Raw genomic sequence first — 23709 nt, 5'->3', positions numbered from 1 at the left:
AACTAAAAACTACACTTCCCAGGTCAATGCGGCAGTAGAAAGGAGGTTAATGGCAGCAGGCTCTTGAAAGCCCTGCCCTCCTGCTGGCCCCTGCACACCTAATTGCAAGTCCCTTTTAAACGACAGATTTATCTTGCTGCGGCTGCTGATAGTGTTCACTTCAATTCATTTTATTCCATCCAGCAAAGAGGGTGGAAGAGCCCTCGGCCCATGACATTTACAAAGTGCCCCCGTTCTGTCTCCTCTCACTGTAATGTGCACGAGTAATGATACCGTGAGTGTGTGTGTGTGTGTTAGGCCAAGCACAGTGGGATCTGTTTGTTTGTATGCTTGTTTGATAAAAATGTCTCTTCCGTCCTAGGCAGAAGACAATACTGAATCATTTTTTGCAAATGTAAACATTTTTACAAGATGCAAGTACTGTAACACACACACACACAAAAACACCCCTGACCCACGAAACAAAACACATCCATCCATTCAACCCTGCAAAACAGCACCAGCCGGGAGTACAAAGTGAACAAACAGATAAATAAATAAACTAACAAAAAGAAGGGAAGTGCTTTTTTCTTTTAACTGACCACTGGAATCAATAATTCATTTATCAGACCTTTTATTTGCAGTCCACTAAAAATACAGACAATATGAAGTTTCTAGAAAAAGCTTTCTTGCCGGTTGCAAACAAAGAAACTCAAACACCACCATGGCCACCAGAGAAAAGCAAAAAGAAATAGAATGAAAAAAAAAAGAAAAGAAATGGGGCAAAGCTGTGTTTTGAGATTTACAACAGTTGGAAAGCTTTTTTTAATATATAATTTAAATTAAATAACAATAAATTCCTAATTGGTTATTGGTTACTGCAGTTCTTTTAAAATGTAGTTAGTGCTTTGACTAGCCTTATCCAGGTAAAGTGTTCTCAAACCTCATCAAATTTGTAAATGCTTTCTCCTCATGTCTCTTCCTCTAACTTTTCTTCAAAAGATGCTTTTCTCTCAGCGAGTTGCTTGACATAATGTCAGCCTTCCCAGAGACGACGGATTCTGCCCCCCGTTCCATATGGATGAACAGATGCCGGGGACAGGAACGAGAGAAAGAAGGCTACCTCCCTCAGCGCCTTTAACCCCAATGTGCTTTTCTTGCCCCCACATATTTGTTAGTTTTTATTTTGTACATGTGTCGGAGGGGACGTCTCTTGAATATTCAAAGGGATCCAATTAGGGGGTAATTTAGTGTGCGTCTACGGCACAGTGTTTTTGTCAGGTGTGTGTACACGATCGCACCCACACTAATATAGGTTTGTTTACACAAAGATTTACATATGAAGATCAAGGCACACAACTAATCACCATAATTGCCAGAGTAAATGTTAAAAGATGGGCAACAGCTAATTATTTGAGGTTGTTTTGAACTGTGAGGTCCTTTCTTAACACTATATTAATAATGTCATGAAAGATGAAATTAATGACAAGTGTATATAATGCTGCAGTCTGAGCAAAAAGTTGTAGATGCTGACTTTGTTTGGCTTTGTTTTGATTAAATCAGGTCAGGATGAGGGCTGTTTAGGTGTCTCAAGGTCATATTCCACCCCTAAATAAAAAAAGAATATATTTTTTCAAATCAAAACAATCCTTTTAGGATAATTTAAGACTGTAATGATGTTTATATAATGCCAATTAAGCATATTTTCACCCTACATTTTTATTACTGTAAAATGTCTGGAGGTTTTAATTATTATTATTATTATTACTGTAAATCTCATGTGTTCTCATGTGATCACCAGTGTAATTATATATAAATTTAAGTGCAAATTTTAGAATTAAAAAAGGTTGAGTGAGCACACAACACTTGTTCTGAACAGTTTGCGCCTCTAGGAAAATATTTGGCAGGCAATGGTTAGAGGAGTTTGTATTCGTAATTAAGAGAAAAAAAAAATGGGGGAGAAATAACCAAAAGTAAAAACTGAGGGAAAACAGTGAGATTAAGAAAACACGGAAAACAAAAGGAGATCAGACCTTCCCACCGAAGCTGATGCCACACAGACTCTGAAGGAGCCTTATCCCGCTAGAGAAAAAAGCTTGAGAGAGACAGATCGCCCCTCTGCCAGTTAGACATTTATTCCCAACAAGATGGCAGTGTTTGACAGGAGGCGCCGGGGGAGCCCTAAAGCATGGGGATCCAAACGCCTGGGTGGTATTTATAGCTGTGAGACACAGTCCAATCAGAACCAACTCACAGAGGAGTAACACGACGGAAGAAGCTACTAGATGAACAACCCCACAGATTCACAAACATACAGTTACCGGACAGTCCTCAAGCTACACGATCACCTGCAATTTCTATGAAAATAGAGGCTTTCATAAGGAACCTAGGTGTGGTCACATTTACAGATGCTAGGCGAAATTTTGCGAAATTCAGTCATTCCAACAAGAATCCTGGGGAGTTTCACATGTCTAACACTGGCCATGCAAATTCGACACGCTGATCAACAGAAAGAAAGAACAGAATCTCTGTGCTATTGACAATGGAAAAATCTAACTTTTTTGCTAAGTAGACCAGTAAGTAACCACCTAAATCATTAGCAACTGCATAAATACACACTAAAAACATTCACAACACTTTAGCTTTGTGGCAGCCTATGCAACATTCACATTTTCACATCTTCAAAAATACAAGTTTGGTTTGGCGTGCTATAACAAAAATTCAACAAAGCACAAAAACTTCCTACCACTAAACCGCAAGCTATATTACCGGCACAGTAAATGAAAGCGATACAGCGCACGAGTCACTCCCTATCACCTCTTAATTTCGTTCTTCAACTTCAAATAATTCTCAGGGGTTACACTTCCAAACCTTGAGGTCCACGGGGCCCCTAAATCACTAGAGCGCAGAATAACAAGCTACATTAAAACCAGGCCCCCAAAAGGAAATGCACAAAGCACTTAATGAGCTAAACCAAAGCAAAGGACCAATGTTCGTTAGTTAACCCCCACGATACATACGTATACACAAAAAAAGATGAAAGCAGGACAATAAAACCCTAGCAGTACTAGGTTGGAGGAGGAAGTGAATGAGGGGGTATTAGTGTATATTACATTTTAACAGCCATATGCAGGCTGGACCGCAGAACACGTCTGGGCTGCTCGGGAAGATAGAGGATGCTGGGAATGTAAAATGAAAGAATAGTTGGCGCAGTGAGAGCTATAAAAGTGGCACTGCATTGATCTTTGCCCTGTGTGGCTTGAATATTCTGAAACTGGAAAAGTGCAGTGTTTTTCAAGTAAAGTAGGAAATTCAACTAGCAAGAAATGATACAGCGAATTGGAGAACTAGAAAATTCAACGAAATCCATTTTTCAGTTTTTGGCCAGTTTTTCTTATTTTGATCAATGGGTATAAGAGAAAGATGATGGTTAAGGAAATAATATGAACTTGACTCAAACCTCTGTCTCCCAAGTAAGCACTACGGCTCAATGTGTCACAAATCACTAGGCCACAGTGGCAACGAAACCGCCAGGATTTTAAGATCCACAGGCACTGACACGTTCAAACTTTCACCAAGTGTAAAACTCCTTTTTAAAGCACGACGTCGTAGACTAAGAACAAACAGAACTAATTTGAATGCGTTCTCACTTAAGTCTACAGGAAAGGGCAATTTAAACGAACAAATACACCTGTAAATAAACAGGAAAGTAAACAAACTAGAAAAGAGGCCAGGCTGCATTTTCCTGACACTCCAGCCCTGCGCCTAATGAATATGTGTACATGAAATGAGCCTTAATGAGCGCTTCCTTCTCCCCCAATTAGCGTGTGAAGAGTGGTAGGTGGAATATTAAAGGAGAGGAATACTAGGTCAACACCGCAGCCCTTAACCTGCGCACAGGAAGAACGGACCTGCGAGATGAACACGTCTCAAGGGATGATGAAGAGAGCCTGAGAAAGTTTCTCTCATGCAGTCCGAAGTTCTTTCATTTTCTTTATTTAGAAATGTGAACTCATTTGTAACTTTCTCTATTTTTACAGAAAGATCGCAATATGATTTGAAAACCACATGAAATGAAAAGGCCTTATTTGTGTTAAGGCTAATATGTAAAATCTGTATAAAGGTTGATTCTGTCAACTTTTACAAGTATGCTAGCATATAAAGTAGCTTCTGGTACTCTAATCTTTCCAAAGTACAATGTTATCTACAATGAGAATGTCCTCTTCCTCTGATACCAACCGCCAACGACTAGCATTAGAATCTAGCTATGTTAGAAGAAGTTAATTTTACTTTGCAAGGCTGTACTTGTGTACTTTTTTATATATTTAAATACTAAACATATTCAAATGTATTACTTACTAAACTGTATGCGATTTCAGATGCAGCTACTTTTTTCAGGTAGCCCTTGGTTAGCAAGCTAACAGTTTAGCTTATAGCTTGTACCATGGCCGAGAAGGGCAAAACTGATTACAATTCTGAAAACAAAATAACAAATTACAAACGCAAATGCAAATCTAAAAAATAAAATAACAATTCAGAAAACACAAAAACAATTCAGAAAACATTATAACAAGTCAGAAAACACAATGACAAATTTGAAAACAAAATAACAAGTCAACAAACACAACAACAAATCAGACAAACCGGAAGAGGTAGTTATAGTTTGAGACAGCGCCATTGGTTTGGGATTACTCACCGCTGACTGGACGAGACATCTGTCAATCAACATATACAGAAATAATCGGCTAAAAAAACCAGCAGAGTCGTGGTAGAAATTTCGGAGATGGTCTTAAAGTAGCTTGGTTTAAATGTATTGTATGAATTGCGCTTACTGTGGAATAAAACATACAGAGTGTCTATTTATACTTTGTGCAAATAACCTGCCTTATTGGCATTTTGGCATTGCTATTTTGTCAGCTCCAGTGGTGCAGGTGGTTAAGTGTGTGTCATTGACTTTTTGACGTGATAGACCCGGCTTCGATACCACCTTTTGCCAAACCTTTTTTTCTCCCTTTTCAAATCTCGTATCACATCGTAAAGGCATTTATTTTAAATAGAAATTAAGGAAATAATCAAAAAGTTGAAAATAAAGTATAGGGTAGGTTAGGGTAGGTGTAGGGAGGGCTTTATTGTACCAATAAGGTGACATCCATTTAATAATTTGAATTAAAATTATAATTTACACTCAATATGTTATTATTGCATACTGCATACAATACTGAAGTGCAGATAATTGCCACTATTTGCAACAAGTAGTATACATAGCAGAAAATCCTGCTATTTTCACTTAGTGTAAATAGAATCCATTGCTAATACGAGATTTGAAAAGGGAGGAAAAAAAGTTCTGCAAAAGGTGGAATCGAACCTGGGTCGATTGCGTCAAAAAGCTAAGATCACACACTTAACTACCTGCGCCACTGGAGCTGACAAAATGGCAATGCCAAAATGGCAATAAGGCAGGTTATTTGCACAAAGTGTAAATAGACACTCTGTATGTTTTATTCCACAGTAAGCGCAATTCATACAATACATTTAAACCATGTATTTTCGGCTGGTTATTTCTGTATATGTTGATTGACAGATGTCTCGTCCAGTCAGCGGTGAGTAATCCCAAACCAATGGCGCTGTCTCAAACTATACCTACCTCTTCCAGTTTGTCTGATTTGTCATTGTGTTTTCTGACTTGTTATAATTTTTTCTGAATTGTTATTTTGTTTTATAGATTTGCATGTGCTTTTGTAATTTGTTAATTTGTTTTCATAATTGTAATCTGTTTTGCCCTTCTCGGCCACCGTAAATTTGATTAGAAATCACAATAAACTAAAGGACAAATTTTTATGTGTATATTGTAGATTTAGACCTGTGCATGTCTATATGTTCATGGATTTGTTTTCTCTGTAAACTGGTAATTGGCATTATTTAATTCTGGCTCGTGTTTTGTTTTCTTTTATCGGTACGACTATCTCTGTCAGCCGCGGGGCAACTTTACTTCGGATGCGATAGTGACACCGCACAGGAGAGCGTGCAAGCCTGAGAGACAAAAACCTGTTCCAACTCTTCCCTCAGAACCAGAGCAGAACACAAGCACCTGTCCTCACCCTTCTCCTCCTCTCTGCCTTCATCTGTATGTGTGTGTGTGTGTGTGTGTGTGCATGTGCATGGGAGAGAGGAGGAGATAGAGCGCACATCATTTATCACTTGTGTTCTCGTCCAAAAATGTCGCTTTTGTGGGGTGACTTTCAACCGTGCTAACCTTGCCCCAAATTGCTAACTGTAACAGTTTACTTTTTCTTTCCAACGTGTCATTGATTTTCCTCACCTAATATCTGTTCCTCGTCATTAACACAAAGAGAAACGCCGTGCGCCACGAGCATACCCTCAAACCCTCCAGCCGGAGAGCTCTCGAGGGCCGCTGGGCCCTGCAAAGGGTCTTGGTTTAATTAAACCATCACAAACGCGCTTAGAACAGCAATCAACCTAATGATCAAAAAGGGTCTTCAAAGCCCATGGATGGTCCCCTTAGCACATATCTGAAGGAGGAGCTTGCGAATAAACAAACAAAAATGAAGATTAAAAATACGAGGCTTGAAAAGCCAAGCGCTTGCCGTTTGAGGCCTGATCCCTGACTTGGAACGAGGTAAAGCGATGGTTTCGTTTGTTGTGACTTATTTACCAGCACGCTTATCTCAAAGGGTGAAACAATGGCGCACATTTCTATCAGAAATCATTACAGGCCATTTCAAATCATTTCCGTGCAGCTAATTTCATAATAGCGGAGGGAAACATTGATTGTAACCAGATGCTACATATCTACTCTGTGGAAAACTGGACAGAGCAATTACGGAGTGCAAGTCTCGGCCTACCCATGCTTCTTCTCGCACACACAAACATACACTAAGTGCTTCTATAGCCAAAGTGCTGCACATCAGCTCAAGCCAAATACATTAGCACACAATCATACAACACTTATAGACTTGACTCTGGACTAGACTTTATGTGTACAATGAAGTGATTTCAGAAACAAACACCAATGAGAAGCACACTGGTACCTGCATAGCATACTGTCAGGTCTGTTATGTTTGTTGGTGAAGTAGTCAAATTTAAATCAGACATTCAGACGTATATTTCATCCTAATCAAGGTGTAAATGAAACATCCTAGCCAATAAGAAGTCAAATTAACCTTTAATGCACCAATCTTAGTTTGAATGGCTCTAAACTGTCCTCCTAAACATTAGCCTCTCAGCTCTGGTCGCTTGGTTTCTGCTCACAAAATAATTTGGGATTCAGTTAAAGGTAATAATACAGGTAGGCTATATCTAATGTCACTGATGTGTGGAAAAGCATTCCGTTTACCATTTAACTAAAAGAAATCATTTGCATACCCGCTGCATGGCTTGGTCACACTTTTCTCAGAGGCCTGTGAGAGTCAGTGGCCTGATTGTAAGATTGATGTTAGTGTGTGCTAAATGCTTTGCACATGAACCAAAACCACACAGAATAATATCAGAATTTCCTTTTGCTCTTTAATGGAAGAAAGGAGAGACCCTGCCTGCAGTGAGAGCAGCTCCTGTTGGCATTCAACCAGCCCTGAGTGAAAGAGAGGAAGAGCGGTAAAGAAAACGAGTGATTTATGGAGAGCTAGAGAGGGGGTTCACTCGCTAAAGTCCCATTGAAACACAGTGCTCCTGGCCCCGGGCTTCACCATTCATCACCGCGTACCACCACGTCACTTTGTTTATCATCACCGACACACACACACAGAGGCCAAACAGTGTTTAAAATTCAATGGCCCTTTCGTGAGGATTCGGGAAAATGGGCCCCGAGTAATCTACATTTGTGAGTCCCTGATCTTTTTAACTTTAGGTTGTTAACTTTAGATTTGAGGTTGTGAAGAATTAAAAAAAAAATGTTCACGGACGAAATCCAGTCTTTTAAATAAAATCCATGTGTTTGGGACTTTTGCATGAAGGCGGAAGATTTGTCTGCATGGATCTCACATCAGGTTCAAGTGGTTTAAAAATGACTTGTTTGTGAGATGTGCCTCATGTATTGTTATTTTGCTAATGTGACTTTACCTTTTTTTTACTTTTACCTTTGTTACCAAAATAAAGGGATATTACACAAAAAATTTAGGTATTAAACTGTACTTTATAAAACATTCCCTCTACAAATATAAATAAAACCTTAAATTATGCTACTTTTTGAAGACATATGTGTCATTATTTTTCTAAATGACTAGACTTTCACCTGTCAGGCAATTAAAAATGTGAAAAATCCCATAGACCCAAGCCATATGTAGGGGCCAGAATATCATAGAGACTTAGGGGTGGCTTTTTTTTAATTTGGCCAATAAGCAACATCCTGGCAACCGCCCAGAACACCCAAGCATAGTGGTGGCGAGTTTAGCGCAAGCAAACATCATTCACACTTTCTGCAGAAAATATAAAAATGAGCTTTTCTGATTTGAGAGTTTAACATCTGTCTGTTCTGGGTCAAATATGTCATTCTAATACATTAAACTGAAAAAATGCAAAAATAAAGATTAACAGGTACTTAGAGGAGGAAGATACAAAACGAAGGGGAAAGAATTACTGGTCAGTGAACAGACACACTAATAAAAACAGAAGAGAATTCATAGCAGCATTTAATACAATTGGACAGCACATTGCAGAAGTAAACTAGAGCAGACATATTTGATATAATCATGGCCAATCTTTACTAAGTCAATCCTCTCAGGTGTTCAGAGCGGCCCGCTGCTATGTGTATGTAGGTTAAACTGACGCTCAGATTGAATAAAGTAGCGCAGAAGTCTACTGATACGTGTTTGAAGATGTGTGACGGTGAGTTTGGACTATCCTGGAATGAGCGGGAGAGATTAAGAACATGTAAAGGTCATTATTGTGTGAGAGTGTGTGCGGTCAGTGACCTAAATTTCCTGGGTCCTGCATTCTGTTCTCGACCCTGCATTAAATGCGGCATGCTGCACTTTTAAAAACAAGAACGGTTTGCGGTGTTCACGCATTTGTGTGTGTGTGTGTTTAGGGTGGATTCTTTTCCAGACGCATTAATAAAATATGGTCGGAGGCCAGGTGCACACTGAATCTCTTTAAGAGAGCCTCGGGGCATCTTTGCATCGTCTCCTCCCAGCAGCCCAGTGTGTGATGTGCGTTAGGGGCCGCCACCTGCTGTTACGCTCCAGAAATGGTGCCCACACACACCACAACATTCAAGATTTTCACACACACACCTGCGTATCATGGCGTCAGAGAAAAAGAAAAAAACTTTTCTTATAATGATGAATTACACACTTAGCTGCTCTAACAGCTCTCTTACACTCATCTACTCACACAGGCCGTAAATATGAACTTCATACATGTTCAGTTAAGCTTCTAATTAAGTCATTAATTAAAAGAGAAGTGTTGTGACGCTGATGTACTGCCAGTCTAAACCAACAGGGTGTAAATTTCACAAACGAGCATCAGTCCGCATTAAAATGTTATGCATGATGTCAATACACTCGGCAGCGCTAAACCGACATCATCTACGAGTCGGCTGTGTTTACCACATTGTTCCTAAGACGATGTTTAAAATCTGCTCTACATCTCACATCTGAGTGCTATGTCTTCCACATGGGTTTTTGTATTGTTACTACAACAAAATAATAACTGTGGGATTATTTGTTTTTATGGGCACAGGAAACTTCCGAATTTGATATATATATAAAATGAAATACCTATGTATTCAGTTTTATTTTGACCACCCAAAGTGACTGTTATGTACATATGGTTTCAGTTGTTTCTATATTTTTCTGTAAATGTAGATCAAATTTAAGTAAAAAACACGTTATTTTTGAATTAGTAAAATGTCCATAGACATATTTCACCCACAAATTTGTGGATTACTTTGTAAAGCATTTTCACCTTCAATGAGGAGAGAGATATTATTTGACAATGGAAATTTGCATTACACCTGGTTAGGATACAGTGTTCATTTACTGCTGTAGTGCAAAATTTCTCAGGTGAAATCCAGTCATTTCAGTCAATTGGGAATTTCGCAAAAAGATGAAAAATTCCATTTTTATTTTTTTTCCCAAATTTGTTGCATTGAATGACAAAGGTGCTTGATGCATTGCTACACTTTTTGCAAACAAAATGTTGTTAATGTGTCTGCACTTATGTGTTTTAGTGTGCTGTTGAGGAACTAACCTTTCTCTTTAAGGATTTTCTTCATATTGATGCCGGTGTCTCGTTCTGGCAGTTCTCCATCGGTTGGGTTCAAAACTGCACACATAAAGAGAAAGCATGCATCCAGTTGTCCCAGAAGTGATGTAATTCTGATAGGGATGTAATTGCTTACCATTGGGAGCATTTTGTCATTTGTAAAAACTAATATCTTTGTTTTGTTATGCCTTTTTATTCAAAAAAGTTTTGTGGGTGGATTAGTCTGTAGTCATTATAATTGGATTTATTGAAAATAATCAGTCTATGAGGGGTATAGTATAGTGTGTATAGTATTGTGTGTCTGTACTGACCCAGGCGTTCAGGACTCTGTGTGTGTGGGTTTGGGGAGCTGGACACACTGCTGCTGGGGTGGGAAGAGGGCTGTGATCCGGGACGAGGGGTTTCCTCCAGAGACGGAGCAGGAGACGGACTGTCCTGTACACACTCCTGACACACACACCCACAAAGATTCAGTTCACATATTCTTTACAAATGACTCAAACAGGCCTGACATTTTAAATGAACAAAACTAAAACCAAACCATAAAAAAAAAATTGTTGCTTGAAAAAAAAAAAAGTAAATGTTAATTGAAATAATATATAAAAAATTTTCATTTCTCGTTTTGCTTTAAGGTGAAGTACTAAAATAACAAACATACTAATAAACTAAAACGAATTTAAAAAGTAATATATAGACATATTTTAAAAATGACAAAAACACAACAAAATTACTGAAACTATAAACCTATAATGAAAACAGACAATGTAAAAATAAAATCTAATTCAAAATATTAACAGAAACTTTAATAGTATATGAGTGATACTAAAATAACACATTTGTGATAATACAAGTGATTAAAGATTTCCAGCAACACCGCATTTTTCCACAAAAATCTCTTTAATAATATCTCTTCTAGACATAAATTTCTTATCACATGAGGCAGCACACAAGTCAGCATTGTGGAAGCATTTAAAAGTGTCAGAGAAAGACGCAAAAAAACATTACAAGCACCGACAGCGAGAGCCTGTTTAGTACGGCATCGCATGTCTTCGATGAGAAGAGGAAGAGGTGATTGTTTCTGGCTACTGTATGATGATTGAAATCGTGAAATGGCCTTAAACAATTAGTAAATAAACTGCAGAAGGTTATTTTTTCTAATACATGCACAATACAGGAACTCGCAGCGCTATCTGCTTGTTAACCAGGGTTCAAAGTCCAAAGCGCGAGGAAAATCTGCGCTGAAACAATCTTACTCGTCAGTTGCTCAGTCACATTTTTATGAATTTTTACAAGGCACGTGACAATGCGATATGTACGAGATGAGACTCATTTATAAATCTGCTGTTGTCAACAAAAGAAGCACTGAGGTCTTCCTGCGCATTTCTGCCAAAATAAAAGTTGAGAAAAAGCAAGAACTCTATCAACATTCATAAATGTTAGTATTGTAATTTTATTGTTGTTTTGTAAAATAAAATAAAAAGTTAGACAATAATAATCATTACAACAGTTTATTATAACATTCACACAGTGTTAGGATCTGTAATATTTTCTAATGTTTTAAAAGAAGTCTCTTCTCAGCAAGGCTGCTTTTAATTGTACAGTAAAAAATACATGCCTGATTCAAGAAGAGGGTCTGTTGGCCAAAAAATATTATTTACTTATTTATTTTAAGTTAAATTGTGCTTTGCTGGTAAAGTGTCTGCTAGAACGTAAAAAATGTTCAGTGTTAAATATTTTTAAATTGTTTTGTAATTGATTTTTTTCTTTGAAAAGCAAGACAAAACAGTAAAAAGCACATTTTATTTATGCAATGGTAAAAAAAATGGGCAATTGTGTTCGGTATTTGGCCTTCAGTCCAGTGTTTCATTTTGTTTGATTTCGGCTTCGGCCTAGAATTTTCATTTCGGTGCATCACTACTATTTATTTTTACAAAATAATTTTAGGAGAAAAATCTAGAACAAAGTTGATTCATAGCTAATAAGTCCATTATATCTCCAGTGGTATTAACCAAACTCCTTTTTTTTTTTTTTTTATACAGTAAAAACACATTCTGTATGATATATAGTGGTGCGTTTGAGTGTGGCGGTGAATTTCGATGTAAAAGAGTGTGTGTACTGTATGCCTCGGGCTGTTTCTGCATCTCGGAGAAACACACAAGTGTCCTCCTCCAACTGTAAATTGACTCACACACTCTCCTCTCAGGGGGAACATGGCAGTAAGATAACAGATAGTGTTTGTCTTTAAAGTCTGCATCTAATATTCCCTAACACGCGCTCCGCACGGACCCAACACAACATTTATTCTGTTATTCCTCCTCCGAGTATTTCAAATCAAACTCTCTCCTGTAGAAATTAAGATGGTTTGGTATACAGCTCTCTCCCAGGTGTTAAATTGCTCATAGAGCGGCTCGTATCTAACGTATCATCGGAGCGAGACACCAATCCGAGGGGATCTGCAGTTCTCTGACTGATGCGCTGTGCACGCGGTGAAAATGAGCTGACTCTAGCTGAGAGATCTGAGTGCACATTAGAGCCCCAATGAATGACTTCTCTGCGTTTGGCCACTGAAGTCTCAACTTTGTGGCTGCGTGTGTTACCTTGATGACGGACGATCCTGCTCTGGACAGGGGGCTGTGCATCTGAGCAGCTGCGGCCATGTTGGCGATGGTGTTCAGGTGGTTCATCTGGTTCATCGCCATGGCAACGGAGGCAGGCGGCAGACTGACGGGCAGCAGGGGGTGGGGCATCATCATAAATGGCAGGTCCAGCCCTGAAAGACCACAACAGAGACAGGGAGAGACTGTTTATATGGAACTTGGTTGGTAAACTGTGACCGCGATGCACTAATCACTTCTGTTTACCTCACTTTATATTTAAAGGCAACATGGAATAAATTTATAGTTTTCACATGATGTCACATCCTTACAGCGACGCCCACCTGGAGGGCAAAACTAAAACACCATGTTAACTTGCATGCTAAGCATTTTCCCATAGAAAACCAGTATAAAGAACATGCTTAATGTGGTTTAATGGGATCATATTCAGCATTTAGATTATTAATAAAACGTACTATGTATAGTAAAGCAAATGAACCTAGTGCACAAAGTTTCATTCATATTCTGGGCTCATCTGCATGCCTGTATATAACATGCTTCATCAAGATCAATCTAATAATATCAAGTTTTTAGAAGGTCCTGCTGTTTTAGTGATTGAAATACTGCGGCAGGTGCTGTATGACTTTCAGTTTCTTCACATATCTATGTTTTTCTTCTTTTGAGAGGTGATCTAAATATTTGTGGCTTGAAACAGATGCAAAATTGACCGGTAGAGATTGAAAATTGTCAAAGAGATTGAAAATTGTCAAGACTGTGCTGCAGTTCTGTGGATGTTTAGAATTCAGTTTTTTTTTTTTTTTTTTTTTTTTTTTAAGGTGATGTTAAAATATTCTATAAAATGATCACACCAGCCTAACACAGCAACACCGGCTCGACCAGTGGCATAAAATTGGGGGCGGGACTATCAGGTTGTCTGACCAATGATAGAGGGGAGCGTGTTTAGGAAACATGCATTATTTTTTTTACAATTCCACAATTCACCTTTAATAAATGTTTTGATTTATTAAAGACTGATTAGTCAGTGCAGAATTGTTATGCTATTAATTATTACATTATTTATTTACTTATGTATATATATAGCACTTTATACAATACAGAATGTTTCAGTGTCACAATAACACTTTTTTTTTTTTTTCAAATAACTTCTCTTTTATAGTTATGGTCCTAAGATTTTGTAGGTGTAAATATCATAGCTCCTATTTTACAATCCAGTCAAATCCCGATGGATAAAATAAATTTTCTCCTTTCAGTTTCACTCAATAAATGTCACATTACAGAAGTAAAATGTGTTTGAAAAGAAAGAAAAAAAAGCATGAAAAACACTTGCTAGTCATGAATACACTATACTGTGACTTGGAGAACAGTCTAAATGGACAGTCTGAACGGGAGTGTGCACTGACCCAAGAATGAATGACTAACACGACGTGTAGCTCAATCTGGCTGAGTGTAATCAATACACCTGGAGCTGGTGATCGAGTGAATGAGTGGATGTGATGAATGAATGACTCACGGTTAGCCAGGAGATGACTCTGCTGTAGGGAAGAGAGATGAGACCCTGACAGGCCGTGCTGAGCGGAGAGGCCGGCGTGAGCCAGACCATGCTGGGCTCTGGAGGAGGGGGGGGACTGGAGTTTCTCTTTATCCCAGGACGACTCGCTGCCGCCTGGGGACAGCAGAGAGATAGAGAGGGAGATTGAATGAGAGTCTGGATCCCTAAACAGAGCCAGTACTCCACTTGTAATCACAGAGACTAGACTGGAGAACACATGGGTAGAAACCAAAACCAGGGTTTCTCTTGCTCTTTTGAAATAAAACCTTTGATTTGTATTATGCAAATATATTTTTGCAAACGTTTTGAATTACAAAACTATAATTTAAAAGGACAATATTTGATCAAACATAATTTGATTGAACATTATTTGATCAAAAATAATAATAAATAATTTTTTCAATATATTTTCAGCAGTCATTACTCCAGTCTTCAGTGTCACAGGATTCTTCAAAAATTATTCAAATATGCTGATTTGCTGCATTTTTTAATGTATAAATTAGTATTGAATATTTTGTTAAAAAAAGTGATACTACTTTTCAGAATTGTTTGAATAGAACAAATTCACATGAAAATCTTTTGGCAAGAATGTAAAAAGTATTTCCTGTCACTTTCAATCAATTTAATGCATCCTTTCTGAATAAAGCAATGAATTTATTTAAAAATGTATTTTTAAAAAATCGAATACTCAAACTATTGAACGTTGTGTGTGTGTATATAAATATAGAAAATATTACAAATAGAGATTATAATCAGTATACAAAATAAAGCCTATTTTTAAGACTATTAATATTAATTGTATTGAGACATGATTTTATGACAAATTTTCTCATTACTTTAATGTGTCTGATTGTTTTAATTTGAGCTTGTTTAATTTGATAACATTACTGTAATAATTTTTATTTTTTTTATAAAATTTGCAGCAATTCAAGCTGGAACTATTTATACTATCACAATGTGCATATAAATACTTTTTAAATAAATATTTTAAATATTTGCACAAAAAAAAAATCCTCCTAAAATAGGCTAAGAGAACAGTTATAGGGGTGTAGTAGAGGGGTGTTTTAAACTGATATTACAATAAGTGCGGGATAGAAAATGAATGGCGGCGGGGATTCGGATATGACCCAGTCCAGATTTGAACTATGGCTGCACGATAAATCGCATTCGGTATTTAATGCGCATCTTGTCAGTAAAGCCGGTTCTGTAATCAACGGTAAATCTCTATCACGTGCGTGCTTTCACATGGAGCAGCATTTACTACACAGAGCCGTTGTTCAATGACAAGCTGCGCAAAACCACTATCAACGTGCATTAAATATTGCATGCAATTTATCGTGCAGCCCTAATTCGAACCCTGTGTTCCCGCAAGTCTGACCGCCTCCACACCTACAGACAAAACTCCTGCACGAAATACCATCTCTTCCAAAGCCGTTAAAGAGTTAACCCCTCTGCCAATAACTCCGAGATCATCCCAAAACACATGACATCTGGGAATTAATCACTGGAATGAAATGCAGCAGAAAAGCTCATTGCGAAGTGCCATAAAACAACTTAAGTTGAATTAGTTGAGAGAGGAGGGAGAAGGAATGCAAAGCAGAGGAGAGGAAATCATTGTCTAATTCTGCCTAATAAGCAACCGAGGTCCTACGAGTGATCCAGCAGATGGTGTTTTTGCAACAGATTGCAGTGAGTGATTCTTTTAATAATAATACGAATTAAAATCTCTCTCTGTAGAACGCGGGGGCGCCATTCATCAGGGAGCCGTTTGAATGAGCAGGAAAAAACAGCCTGATAAAGTAATAGCTGTGCCCAAACACCTGAGGCCGAGCGGAGAGCGTGTGTACATGGGCTGATGAAACAAAAAACGATGAGGGAACAATGGCATTTGATATCAATACTCAATCCGTAAGCAGTAAGCGCCCTGTGTAATGAAGTCGTAATAGGATGTAAACTGCTTTAGAATGAATTCTGAAGCCATTTGTGAGGCCTATCAGTGCGTAATGATGCATAGATATCACTGTAATCAGTTTTACTATCAGTTTTACTATTTTACTACAGTTTTTTTATTATTTTTGTTAGTTACAAAAAAAATTTTTTTTTTTTTTTTTAGAATGTTTTTTGTTATCTTCTTGTGATATGGTTTTTGTTTTTTGTGTATTCTTTTTCTTATGTTTTTATTTTGATATAAGAATGAAGAAAAGTTATATTTCAAGTAATAGAGTAATACACAGTATATAAAAGAACAACAGATACCCAGAAAAAGTGAGAGGTTTTCAGGTCTGGTCTGAAATGTATGGAAGCCTGTTTCCGCCACTAAATAAAAAATAAAACAAGGTAACTGTGACTTTTTATCTCACAATTCTGAATTTTTTTCTCAGAATTTTATGATATAAACATGGAATTCTGAGTTTTTTCTCTCGCAATTCTGACTTTAAAACTCGCAATAAATATTGTACACTTCCAATTGCGAGTTCTAAAGTCAAAATTGCAAGTTATAAAGTCAGAATTGCAAGATATAATCTCGCAACTGTGAGGAAAAAAAAAAGTCAGAATTGTGAGATATAAACTCGCAATTGTGAGAAAAAACTCAGAAGTGCAACTTTATATCTCTCAATTCTGACTTTATTTCTCAGAATTGCGAGTTATAAAGTCAGTATTGTATAGATATTGTAGAAATATAAACTCACAATTCCGAGAAAAGTCGCAATTATCCTGTTTTATTTTTTATTCAGTGGCGGAAATGAGCTTCCATAGAAATGTCATGATGGTGAGCAGATCATGACAGAATTTTTATTTTTTTTATCTCGCTTTAAGAGAGATGTAGATGAAGAGGGACAGAGAGGAAAAGTGTCTGCATTGCAAATTCCACATGACCTATATTTGCTCTTGTCTAATATAATTAATTTCTGAACATACAAGCCGAGCTCTGAGGTCCCGTAGTGTAGGTGCTAAATAGCCAACGGGTGTTTCTAGCCATTTTTAGCCCTGTGAACTTAAATAAACTCTCTTTAAATAAACTCTCTTCTCATTTTCATTTGTCTACCAACCAGGAGCAGATATACATATATCATTGGAGAGTTTTGTAATTTTGTTTGTAATCAAAGTCATGAACATTTCCACATAGTGCTATTTTCATCACATCTGAAATGTGTTATGTTTAATGACATTCTGTGGTGGAAATGACATTCAAAATGTTTCTGGAAAATGGCAAAGACTTGTTTGTCTTGCTAAGGTTTCATAACTAGCATTTCCTTGTCAATGACTTGATTAATTATAAATAAATAAATCTTCAATAGTTTATGTACACTATCATTCAAAAGGTGGTGTCAGTAAGATTTTTTTAAATTCTTTTTATTCCAACTTTTTTTTTCAGAAAGGACACGTTAAATTGATGACAAAAACATTTGAAAAGAGTTTTATTTCATAAAAAACTGATTATCACAGTTTCCATAAAATATTAAGCATCACAACTGTTTTCAGTATTGATAATAATAAGACATGTTTCTTGAGCAGTAAATCAGGATATTAGAATGATTTCTGAAGGATCACATGACACTGAAATTCAGGTTTTCATCACAGAACTAAATTACATTTTAAGATATACTAAAATAGAAAACATAAGTCTCAAAAAGAGACTTATTTAAAACAAAACAAAACTAAATTTTTTTTTAAAAATGATTACTTTTGGATGGTAGTGTATTTTGGAAAGGTTTATATTGATTTTAGTTCAGATGAACACAGTTAAACATTTTTATAATGGATTTGAATTTTAATATTCCCGATTTAAAGTCTGTGTCTAAAAGGATAAAATGGAATATAAATAAATAAATAAATAAATAATACATATAAAATTCAACCTATGGGAGATGTGCCTTCAACTGAAGAAACTTCCGCATTCACGTGTATGCATGAGTTTGTCTCAGTGTGTTTATCTACATCATTAAACAGGCTTCGTAATAATCACAATGAACACATCTCCACACTTCTAAAGCTGCACATCTCTGTTTTATCATGTATCCCATAACTCAATTCTGTGACCTCTGTTACAGGCTAACTGCAGTAGAAGACTTTGCAAGCGGGTGTGTGTGAAAGATAGAGCATGCAGTATATCAGAGTGAGTGTGGAGTTGAACTATCCACAGCTCTGGTGCTGATGGCCCATTTGGGTTAAATCCAAGAGCTCCTCCAGCGTTGGCTGCTAAAGTAATTAGCCCAAAAGTGATGGCAGCCAGTAGAGATAGAGGAAGAGCAAGCAAGCACGAGAGATGGAGAGTGTCTGTGTTTCGGCATCCCGTCCAGCCGTCAGTCATGCTTTGAGAATGTGTCCATCACCGCGATGCTCCTTAACCACACGCTGACAGAGCTGGTTAACTGCATCCCTTTTTAAAAAGTCTGCTGTAATTGCGACACGCATCTGTGGGCACGTGCGCAGACACACTGTTCTATGCTCCCCGATTTGAAACTCAAACTGATAAACATTAAGACTTGGGAATTTGTGTCAACTAATACGCCTATCAAGCATTTATATCTAAATCATTAACACCTCAGTGTTTTCTATGATCAACCTCACCCCGGATACAGTCTTCCGTCTGACTCACAGTAACACGCTCTCTGCCATTATTTACAGTTCATTCCAGGTATCTGATCACTACGTGTGCTCCTGGGAACCTCGGGTGTTGTTTGCACCATGCTTTGCCATTTGAGCTACAGGAACAGTTATCTTTATTTGCACATACAGTGCCGTGAAAAGGTTTTTGCTCCCTTCCTAATGCAAGTAAATACAAAATGCAGTTTTTAAATGAAGATTTCATTTATTAAGGGATGATTTCATTTTATTAGTATGTTTTCATTTTTTTAAAATTAATTGCCCCCTCCTGTTTAATCATGAAAGAACTGTGATTAACCATATTATTTTAGAACACTGAGTTCAATTTCACTAGCCACACCCAGGCCTGATTACTGCCAGACCTGTCAAATCAAGAAATCACTTAAAACCTGTCTGACAAAGTGAAGCATGCTTAAAGAGCAGCACATCATTCCCTGATCTAAAGAAATTCAAGAACAGATAATAGTTGACAGTAGTTAACAAACAAAATAGTTGACATGTATCAGTCTGGAAAGGGTTATAAAGCTATTTCTAAGTCTTTGGGACTCCAGCGAACCACGGTCAGAGCCATTATCCACAAGTGGAGAAAACTTGGAACAGTGGTGAAGCTTCCCAGTAGTGGCCGTCCTACCAAAATTATTCCAACAGCGCAACGAAGAATCATCCAGAAGGTCATAAAAGAAACTAGAACAACATCTAAAGAACTGCAGGCCTCACTTAAAGTCAATAAGAAAGAGACTGGGAAAAAACGGTTTCCATGGGAGAGTTCCCAGGCAAAAGCCATTTCTGACCAAAAAGAACACAAAGGCTCATCTCACATTTGCCAAAATATCTTGATGATCCCTGAGACTTTTGGGCAAATATTCTGTGGACTGATGCAACAAAAGTTTAACTTTTTGGAAGGTGTGTATCCCATTACATCTGGCGTAAAACCAACACAGCATTTCATAAAAAGAACATCATGCCAACAGTCAAACATGGTGATGTTAGTGTGATAGTCTGGGGCTGCTTTGCATAATAGATGGAACCATGAATTCCATCTCTATCAGAAATTTCTGAAGGAGAATGTCCGGTCAGTCTGTGACCTCAAGCTCAAGCACACTTGGGTTATGCAGCAGGACAATGATCCCAAACACACCAGCAAGTTCACCTTTGAATGGCTCAAGAAAAACAAAATTAAGGTTTTGGAAAGGCCAAGTCAAAGTCTGAACTTAAATCCGATTGAGATGCTGTGGCATGACCTTAAACAGTCCTCGAAAACCCTCCAATGTGGCTGAATTAAAACAATCCTGCAAAGAAGAGTGGGTCAAAATTCCTCCACAGTGATGTGAAAGACTCATTGCAAGTTATCGCAAACACTTGATTGCAGTTGTTGATGCAAAGGTTGGCACAACCAGTTATTAGGTTTAGGGGGCAATTACGTTTTCGAGCCTGTCCTCCAACAAAAAAACGACCATATAGGTCGTTTGTGCAAGCACCTTATTACGACCTATTTTTACGTTTTTAACGTTAAGCGGCCTCTAGCGGGCGTAAAAATAATGACATTATCGCGTTGCGTCTGTCGTCATGAAATGACGTATAACGTCATTACCAATGAAAACGCACGTTTATTTAAATGCAATGTGTGGACTTTTTACACCGATCTCACAGTAATTCGTACATATTTTACTAGGAGGCTTATTTGTTCGAATGACCACACCTAACCCCACCCCCTAAACCTAACCCTCACAGAAATCATGCTAAATTATGATTTTTTTGAGCATATACATTTTTACGTGCACGTCCATTCTCTGGGATCGAACCCATGATAGCATGATTGCATATCAAGGTATAACGCAATAATCTACCAACTGAGCTACACGAAACGCAAATCACGGTGCAAATAAAAGAGTACAAAACATTAATATGAACGCGACCTTTTGCCGATAGGGGCGCAATTGTAGTATACGCTCTGATGGGTCGTATTTCAGGGATTTGGACAAACGACCTATACGAGCGTATTAGTTGGAGGACAGGTTGACGTTTTCACGTAGTGCCAGGCAGGTTTGGACAGCTTTTTTCCCTTAATAAATGAAATCATTATTTCAAAACTGCATTTTGTATTTACTCGGGTTAACTTTGTGTAATATAAAAATTTGTTTGATGATCTGAATCATTCAAGTGTGACAAAAATGCAAAAAAAATGTAAAAAGGAAGGAGCAAAAACTTTTTCACACCACTGTACATGCTGGTTTTGACGTCATGAGTAGCAAAGGTTCATGAATATTAATTAGGTGGTGCACAAATAATTCAAAATGACGAATCAGGTCTGTAGTAGAGCGTTTGCTCTTTTCTGAACCCATTTCCCACATAATACAAGTACCCATCATTCTCACTGACTAATTTAAGCAGTCAAATGAACTTGTGACAAAGTGGATTTGATCATTTCTTACCTACATCTGTTGCTGTTGGAAGTAGGCATATGCAACAAAAGTGACCAACTGGGTATAGTGCAGCATACTTTAAAAATGTAAAGTTTGTTGCTTATGCACAGCCCTTCATAAACAGAGCGCACCTGTTTTTATGTAAAACGCACACTTTAGAGTGCTAACAGCATTATTTCAACCTATTTTTTTAAAGAATCATAATGTTTAACAGCATAATTCCTGATGAAAAACCATGATTCTGCAAATAATCTCCAAAAATCAGTTCACAGCAAGGAAATCGTGCCAAAAGATCTCTGCAGGGAATTCCCATTCCCATGAAGCAGAGCGAAAAATGTATTCAAGACAGTTTCTCTATGATCTTAAAATACCTTAAACTTGCATTAAACTTAAAAAATATTGTTAATATATTTAACTTTTATTATTATTTATTATATTTATTAACTATATACACACACACACACACACACACACACACACATACACACACACACACACACACATTAAAGCCAATTTACACATTTTTTTTGGTTCAAATCAAAGTTTGTAATGTTGTAATTCACCTAGAAGCTGGTTGGTTTTGTTCATGGCTAATAAACAATTTTAAATCCATATGAGAAAAATTAATGGGAAAAAAATACTTCCAGAATGCCGTTGTGCTTTATTACACAGAACTGTTAAATGCTGTAAAAATAAACGTTTGAACACTTATCCAAACAGAAAAACTTACTGGCTGGTGTCGATAATAAAAACTGCCAATTATCAGCCAATATAATATTGATCAACCACTAGTCCTGACCCTTTATTTGTGGGAAAAGATCTTCCTTTAAGCCACTGAAGTGGAGTGTTTTTTGGCCAGTCAGACTCACCATCTGGCACCTAAGCCTGCCTCCACCTACACAGTCCCTCCGTTCAATGCCTGGAGACTCAAGTACATGCGTGTGTGTGAATAATATAACACTGGGCAGCGCATTAGCACTGAGGTCAAAAGTATGGTGTCTTAAAAGGCTCACGGCATTAGTAAGCACAAAATATGACTCAGAAAACGACACAGATCAAAACAAGAGCAAGCAAGCTTTGATCAGAGAAATATACAAATATTCTTGTGTTTTTTGGTGGGTCATTACTTTTTTTGTGGCCTGTGAATCATCTTCTCGGCCGTGTTGTTTGGGCCCCTGATGGGTTTAGGGTCTTCAGGCCCCCGTTTGAGCGGTCGCATGTGTTGATGTTGGCCCTGTCAGTGTATGGGACTGTAAACAGTGTGTGTATGTTTATGCCTTTGGTCAGTGAAAAATCAGCAAGTGTGCGTGTGTGTTTAATCCACTCCAAACAACATCCCGGGCTTAACATCTCACACTCAAGAACAGACAGGATTCTGGTACTTGTGTCACAACATGGGCTAGACAAGTGTGACAATAAAATGTAAAATTATTAATTAGGTTTCTCAAATGGTAACCCTATTCGGTGAGGTCCCGCCTAAAGCTCCATTAGTTGAGCCAATAGAGTGCTGCAGGGATAACGCATCTTGATGATGCATCTTAGCACTTCCTGATCTATCCTCCTTATGGTGTGTGCACACCAAAAGTGAATTTAATTATTTGCATGAGTAGATTACATACAAAGTAACGCCATGCAAATGATGTAACTTTGCCACGAACACGCCATATTTGCCTTAATCACATCTTCCACACAAATTAAAAAATTTAAACTTTAAATTTGCATGACATATTGTCCCGCAAGCTAATCAGTGAAGAGCTTATTGACATGTCCAGATGTATTAGAAAATGTGTGTGTAATAAGCAAAGTAATTTTTAATTAGGGGTTACACAGACTAGTCGAGTAGTCGAGTGATCGACTACTTTAACCACTAGTCGGCGCTGTTAGAAACAATCGACTACTCGAGCGTGCATTAACCATAATGCATGCACAGTTTGCCTACAACGCAAATTATAGAATTACAATATTGCGTGTAGATGTTACTTTCTATCACTTTATCTATGTTACATGTAAAATTAAAATATGTAATTTAATAATTAGGGGTGTGCCTGAAGCCGAATACCTTATTCGGAATGGCACGGATAATGGCTTCAAAAACGAATTACGGATAAGGAATAATTCTGCCTGAATATTCGGCTGAGGCTCACTCTGCTGTTTGCTAGATAACAGTTGATATTATATATTATTATAATATTATACACAGACCTAAAGTCATGTAATAATGAGTGTGTGAAGTGAATGAATATAAACTTTATGAACGAAAAGGGCACAAATCAAACACCGCATTAGTGTTGCCTCTCCGTGCATCTCTCAGAAA

The 23709-nt window shown here is 37.5% G+C and overlaps 1 protein-coding gene across 3 annotated transcripts in view; it reads right to left on the bottom strand.

Moving 5' to 3' along the window:
• Positions 1-23709, bottom strand: part of LOC109067735 (dachshund homolog 2-like) — a 143416-nt gene that overhangs the window by 14935 nt on the left and 104772 nt on the right. For 2 of the 3 annotated variants that reach the window (XM_042748428.1, XM_042748429.1), the window contains exons 4-7: positions 14326-14478; positions 12798-12970; positions 10512-10647; positions 10186-10260 (exon numbers count right to left, since the gene is read on the bottom strand). In XM_042748428.1, the coding sequence (XP_042604362.1) occupies positions 10186-10260; positions 10512-10647; positions 12798-12970; positions 14326-14478 (537 nt within the window). The remainder of the gene's footprint in view (positions 1-10185; positions 10261-10511; positions 10648-12797; positions 12971-14325; positions 14479-23709) is intronic. The other variant, XM_042748430.1, reaches the window with a different exon arrangement.

This window comes from Cyprinus carpio, chromosome B21, assembly GCF_018340385.1.
Source record: "Cyprinus carpio isolate SPL01 chromosome B21, ASM1834038v1, whole genome shotgun sequence".
Lineage (NCBI taxonomy): Eukaryota > Metazoa > Chordata > Actinopteri > Cypriniformes > Cyprinidae > Cyprinus > Cyprinus carpio.
The sequence above is the reverse complement of the archived record's forward strand: the minus strand, read 5'-3'. Positions and strand labels throughout refer to the sequence as shown.